The sequence below is a fragment of the Boleophthalmus pectinirostris genome, unplaced genomic scaffold (assembly GCF_026225935.1).
Source record: "Boleophthalmus pectinirostris isolate CB_2022bp ecotype Guang Dong unplaced genomic scaffold, ASM2622593v1 HiC_scaffold_18, whole genome shotgun sequence".
Classification (NCBI taxonomy): Eukaryota; Metazoa; Chordata; class Actinopteri; order Gobiiformes; family Gobiidae; genus Boleophthalmus; species Boleophthalmus pectinirostris.
In genome coordinates, this window is record NW_026571133.1 from 18706144 (window position 1) to 18712940 (window position 6797).

The 6797-nt window shown below is 36.0% G+C and overlaps 1 protein-coding gene across 1 annotated transcript; it reads right to left on the reverse strand.

Annotated features, from left to right (window-relative positions):
• Positions 1 to 676: 676 nt before the first annotated feature.
• scyl2 (SCY1 like pseudokinase 2) lies at positions 677 to 6339 on the reverse strand. Its single transcript, XM_055153443.1, is given in 19 exon segments — positions 677 to 1928; positions 2007 to 2129; positions 2219 to 2290; positions 2383 to 2449; positions 2562 to 2662; positions 2732 to 2850; positions 2932 to 3064; positions 3152 to 3265; positions 3335 to 3438; positions 3441 to 3456; positions 3754 to 3930; positions 4321 to 4446; positions 4521 to 4637; positions 4769 to 4990; positions 5143 to 5292; positions 5603 to 5747; positions 5894 to 6034; positions 6036 to 6049; positions 6158 to 6339. Coding segments are annotated over 19 exon segments (2739 nt in total). The 5' UTR covers positions 6335 to 6339; the 3' UTR covers positions 677 to 1307.
• Positions 6340 to 6797: the final 458 nt, after the last annotated feature.

Here is a 6797-nt window from a genome sequence, read left to right on the forward strand (position 1 = left end):
CACACTTCACATAACATATGCAGAAAAAAAGAACTGTAATACATTTTAATCATAAAAATTTCACATAGTGCATAAAAGATTCTATATGTGTTGTTTATATATATATATACTTCAAATCAAGTGAAAAGGAACTCACTTTGATGGAACGAGACATCACATAGCATGTAGTTATACAGTGTAATGATCATTTGTAAAAAATAAAAATTTTGCATGGTCTAAGGACACTGCCAACATTACCTTCTGCTACTATAAGAATTATTGCACACAACTCATCAAAGGCCTCTTAACCACAGGATTAAACTTTCAAGGCCATACATTGTTTTCAGTAACTATACATTTTTATGTCTTCAGCACAGTTTCACCTTTAATGAAAAGTGCTAAAACACGGTGTCTTAAATCCAGTGATTGAGAGTATTGGTCACGTTGAGGGGATTGCTCATTAAAAATACAAACTAATTTGTGGCTGAATTCAGTAACATATACGATTTTCTTTCAGACAAAAGCCAAAATTAAAAACTACAAACTGAAAGGAGTATAATACTTCTACTCGTGAGAAAAACTATCTCATTGTCCACAGGAAAGGCACATTGGCCCATAAGCAGTGCAAGAGATGAGGTTTAACAACAAAACCTAAGCAACAGCAAGTGTTCCTCATAGATACAAAAGTGAAAAACACTGATGTCACATTGTTTAATTAGATATTTGAAATTTAACAGGAGAAAATTTTAATTAAATTCTGAATGCATGATTTTCCCAATTCTATCCTAATTTTATGAACAGGATTCAAAGGGCCATATTATTTTGTTCAAAACCAACAGCTTTTTGTTATTTTGATTTCAGATTAAAAAACAAATCAATTTAGTTATTTATGTGACAGTGAAATCCATAAAACATGAAAGCCGCCTTGAGTATAAAATTAAGAATCAGACAGTATGGATGTGCACAATAAAACTAACAAATATGCCATCTTTTTAGATAATCTTTTTAAAATACCACCCAATTCCTTTTATGATACAAAGACAGATCCTTCAGATTTGTAATCACACTAAGTTTTGAGTAAAAAACTGTAAGAAAATATTTTAATTCCCAGCATTTTTAAGGAATATGTTCTCACCTACCACATCCTCTTCAAGTAAAAAGTCAATTTTAGGTGCATTTTTTAGAAGGTCATCATCCAATTAAATAACCAAAATAGAGAAAAGTTTTTTGTTTTTTACATTCATCCTGCTCCAGTTTTAAATTTTCCAATCACAAATCTCTATCTAAAATTATAATTATTATATCTTTTTATAATCTTTTAAGTATTATTAGCCAAATAAGTCTTTTAGGTCGTTACTAACTGATGTACTCTGTTTAATTGCACTTTGGTTCATGCCAGGTGAGACGGCAGGTTGAGAAAAGTTTTGTGGACTGAAAAAGGGGTTGGCTTGCATCCCAAAGCCACCCATGCCTGCTGGGGCTGCCTGCATTGAAGCGTTGTGGGCTGAACCAAACTGATTGGGCCAGGGAGTGCTATTTGCCGGGGCAGGACCAGGTTTGGGGCCCATTTGATTGAGTGGAACTTTGGGCTTATTAGATGTAAAAAGATTGTCCAAGGCTGACATATCTGGAGGTTTATTTGCCTGACCCATTTGTCCTTGGTTCTGTGTGAGGGCACCAAAGTTCGGGGTGCTGGTGGTGGTAGCCATACCACCATAAAGACTGGGGCCTGGAGGTCGCATACCCATACCCATGCCAGCAGCCTGAAAGCCCATAGATGTATTGAAGCCATTGGACATTGGAGCGCCCATGGAGCCCATCATCGGGTTAGGAGCAGGGAAGGGCGACATAGTGGAACCCTGCACTGGACCAGGACGCGGCGTGTTGGCCAAAGACATACTGTTTAAAGAGGTCATGTTGTTTACAAGGCTACTGGTCAGGTCTTTTGTCTGAAACAGAAAATGTACATTTATTAGAGATTCTAGTTTAACATGAATAAACATACTAACATACAGACGCAGTATTACCTGCTTGGATGAAGTGGAAGATGGTTTAACGGTTTGTGGTGCTAATGGTTGCTGACTCCTAAGTTTAGCAGCCTGCTCTTGCTCTTTAGCGAGTCGTTGTTTTTCTTCTAATGTCAGAGACATCTGAGGGAAGAAAAACATGAAAAGACAATGCCAATTTAAAAACAATTCATAGTTTTTAAAATAATGCATGTTAAAAATAAACTTTTTACTCTGTTCAGGGCTGGTGCAGAGGAACCATGTTCTTTGCCATTGACAGTTGTGCTTCCAAAAATATCATCCATCTATAAAGTAACGGTAGGAAAAACATCAGAAAATAAAAGGCAAATGACCCATAGCAAAGCTCCAACAGTCTTGAGGGTATGTGTTATCTAACCTGGTTTCCAGAGTTTGGTGGCTTTGTCTCTTCCGATTGGTTCCCTTGGTTCGATATGTTTAAACTTCTACAACAACAGGCAAAACAGGTTTAAAGTTGGGAGCATGTGTCCACTATTCAAATCTACTATATTAACTTTTTCTTTATACTACAATATGATTTTTAAAATTGATACATACTTGGTCTGTTCCTGCATCACATGAAGCTGCTCCAACTTAGTCTTATGTTCAGCCTCCATTCGACTCAGCATCTCTCGAATAACCACCATGAAAGAATTAAACTGTAAAAAAAAAGACTTTTGATAAACATAATGAAACACAATGACATGCTAAGGGGATAGTGGTAGTACCTGGTTCAGATTGAGATTATTGTCTATACTGAGAGACACAAGGTGGGGCAGGCTCTTCGTGGCAAGATGTTCTTTGGGAATACCCAGCTTCTTGTGACTGAAAGTGCACTTGTAAATTCCTATAGTATATAGTATAAGTTACTAAATATTTGGGTTAATTAAAATTGCACATTTTTATAATATTTAAGTATGCTAAATACCTAGTATCCCCATGAGCACAGCTGGTTCTCTTGATGGAATTTGCTGCAGGAACGGGAGGATCTCATCAATTACAAACCACTTGTCCAGATATTCTAAGATCTTCCCCAAACACACCAGAGAGTTCACCCGTACCTAAAAACCAAAAAGATATATATTACATAAAATTAGCCAGTTGTCTGTTTGGTATATGTTTCTTTTTTAATATAAATTTAAACTTACAGCAAGAGAAGATGTCTGCAGACACGCTGATTTAATCTTTGGAATAAGAGAGTTCTTCATAGATGGGTAGTCAATTAGATTAGCAAATGTAGGAATGATGTTCAGACACAACTCCTGTTTTATATAGGACCATATTAGATTTCAGATTCACTGCATTTAAAGATTTTTTTTTTTTGTTCATACCTGGATCTGTACGGAAGGAGCTTCAAGAGCGCGATAGACCATTGGTAACACACTGTTCTTGATGTCTTCTGCTGGTGTTTTGGTCAACAGCAAGTCCATTTTTGAAGAAATATCAACAAAATCTAAGCAATAAAAATGGTTTGTTTAAAATCAAAAGAAAACACAATCACAAAACAAATTTCTTCTTGGGTATGTCCAGAGCTAGTTTGGTTAATTACTTAATTTGTTACTACAAGAGGCAGAACCCACTCACCATGTTACTAGCCTGAAGAAGCATGAAGGAAAAATGGAAACATACAAATCTTGAAACAAACTGAATACTTAGTAACATTTGAGTTAAGAAAAAAATGTCTAGCATTCCCTATGGCATATTTTTACATGGCAGGTTACTGTCATACAGGTATATACACATGTTGTACCTGGATGGGTTCTTGCTGCTTAAAAACGGGGGTGAGGTCAGGCAAAATGAGTCGAACATACTCCTCCTTGGTGCACTCTTCAGCAATGAGTAGTACGTTTGGCAGTACAAAGGGAACCATATCGGGATTGACAAACTCTGAAGTCAACGCCGGTAAGATCCGATACACAACAACTCTCTAAAAAAAAAGCACAATGACAAAACTGATTAGACAGTAAATTGTCTTTAAAATATGATACATAATGAGTAAACCAGACATGTCCAAACTATGGCTCAAGTACTAAATGCGGCCCCAAAACAACTTTTTATTGATCTTCATGCTTCCTGTTGAGATTGCCCAGAAATTTGAAATTTACTGAAATAACAAACAATAATACCCTCAAATACTAATATTTTGGTGTGGGACTGATATTAAACAGACAAGCCTGTGTGGGGCACAGTTAAACCTATGCTTAATACTCTGAATGACTGACAGCATCATCCGCTCTCTGTGGCTTTCTGCTTTATAACGGTTTCAGATGTGAAAAGTTTGGATATTCCTGGAGTAAACTATATATAAGCAACCTACCTTGGGAAGTTTAGGCAAAACTTTAGGCAGGCCTTTATAAAACTGTGATTTTTGTAGGTTGTCTCTTTGAAATAGTGAGTCGAAGTACTGAAGAGTTACAGCTCCGACATCATCAAAAAATGGGATCTGAACACAAGACAAACAACACAGGGGTGATATGGTCTCCTCACTGTAATGAACATTTACTACATTAAACTGACCTTTGTCATCTGGTCAGCATCAGGTCTAACAGTTGGTGTTACACTTAAAAGCATCTTCACATGGTCCCGAACCTCTTCTGGTATTTTGTTTAGCAGTGCTGGACTTATGTTGGTCAGCTAATATAGTAATGATAAATAGTAACAGAAATAATAATTAGGGGAAAACCTATAAAACGTACATGTAGTGTCTAAAAAAAATCCTCAACTGTATCAGTGCAGGAAATTTCAAATCAGGCAGTGTTACTCACCTGGTCCAATTGTCTACTGAAGCTTTTAAAAATGTCATGCTTGTTGACTTGGAAAACAGGCTTGCCTTCATTAAAGACAGCGTGCATTACCACACCCAGAGAGTACATGTCAGAAGCCGAGTCACAGCTCACTGACAGGATGTACTCTGGGGCAAGGTACTCGGGGTTAGGGAGGCAGAGAGGAGGCAGGTTAGGTTCCCACTCTTTACATGAGTATTTAGGCTACGAGGAGAAGGAAAACCAGAAACAGTTTTTCTAAGAACAGCTTGTATATGTATATGTACAGTATATGTATATACAATAAAATAGGAAGGGTTAAATCATGTCAACAGGCCTAAAGGGAGAAATAATAAAGCAAAATCAAATCAACAGACCTCTGCATCTGAGGGGTTGCTAGAGGAAATGCTGAAGTCAAAGCCCATTATTTTCCAGGCACCACTTTTATTGAGAATGATGTTTTCAGGACTTAAGTTTCCATGAACCATTTTTACTCCACTGTGAAGAAATGACAGCCCTTCAGATATCTTAGGAAAAAAGAGAGAGAGGCATGGTTATCACTGAAGTCATATCCTTCTTTTGTGTATCCTTTATTTTTATATCCTTTTATATCATATCATATCCTTTCTTTTAATAATTAAGTAGCTAGAGTTTCAACACTGAATGCCCTTCCTGTCTCATCCATTCACATTTCTGTTAGTGGAGTGGATAATTGATCAGGAATTGAACCACAGACAAACACAAATAAAAATACTAATATTACCACATCAGTATAATACTGAAGAGGCTCAAGAGAAACTATGCAGTTCTAAATGTTTCACTCTTGCCCATTCTCACCTGTAACAAGCCATATTTGGTTTCCACATCAAATAGTTTATATTCCTTTATGTCATTGGGCACAGGACTGGGGAGATTGTCCCATTGACCCAGCACATTTGCAAGACTGGCAAACACGGGCTCAGTACAGAATGCAAGACAATCTCTGAAAAATAAAGAAATTAAGTTAACAAAACGACTTTCATAGGATGTAGGTGTAATAAAAGTTAATGTATTTCTCATTGTTAGTTTAAAGAGGAGGACACTTAACCCACAGTGCATTTTCCATACAGATAGTTTTGCCTAAATTACCGTGATTCTTCAAGAGGATGCTGCACTGTCAAAAGACGAGGGTGACGTAGTCTGGTCAACTGTTGTACACCTTTTTTTAAGGAATCAATAATTTGGTCCTTTTCATATTTCTGATATTTGTCAACTACCTTTTTATCAAAGAAACACTGCCACTTCCTGAAAGAAAAATAAAGAGTGCAAGGTACTGATATATATTCCCCCTGGTAAACATAGAATACAGAAGGCATCTTTACAGAAATATGACTGTAAATCAGACAAACACACCTGTTTAGTGGACTTCTTGGTGCCATTGTAAATCCTCCAGCACATGCAAGGTCCCCCACTGGCAATATGTCTCCCAACCTCAAATTCCCTTGTCACTGGGTTCCCCATAACGGCACTGGTGACATCAGCAGTCACCTTTGTGACTGTGCTCTTTAGTTTGTTCAGCATAGACTCCATTTTAAAACCTGAAAAAAGAGAGTAAACAATTTAATTAAAAAATACAGTTAAAAATCTTTAATGTACTGAGAAATATTTATTTGACTTTATAATTTAGAGATTTATGACTAAATGCACCATTTACTGGTTACAGGTTGGCTATTGCAGGTCCTATATTACACAAAATTGAGTCTTGTCGTTACTTCCTCCAAAACGTACCCCAAATTGTATTTTGTTTCATTCACACACATTTATTTATCTATTTTACTCAAATAAAAAAAAAAAATATTATGTATATATATATATATATATATATATATATATATATATATATATATATATATATATATATATATATATATATATAATATATAAAATTTAACTGGGTTCCACATGTAGATCTTTTCTGTGAGATGAAAGTCAATAATTATGTCATACATTATAATTAAATTTGTTACCATTTGTAACTATGAGACAATTCCGA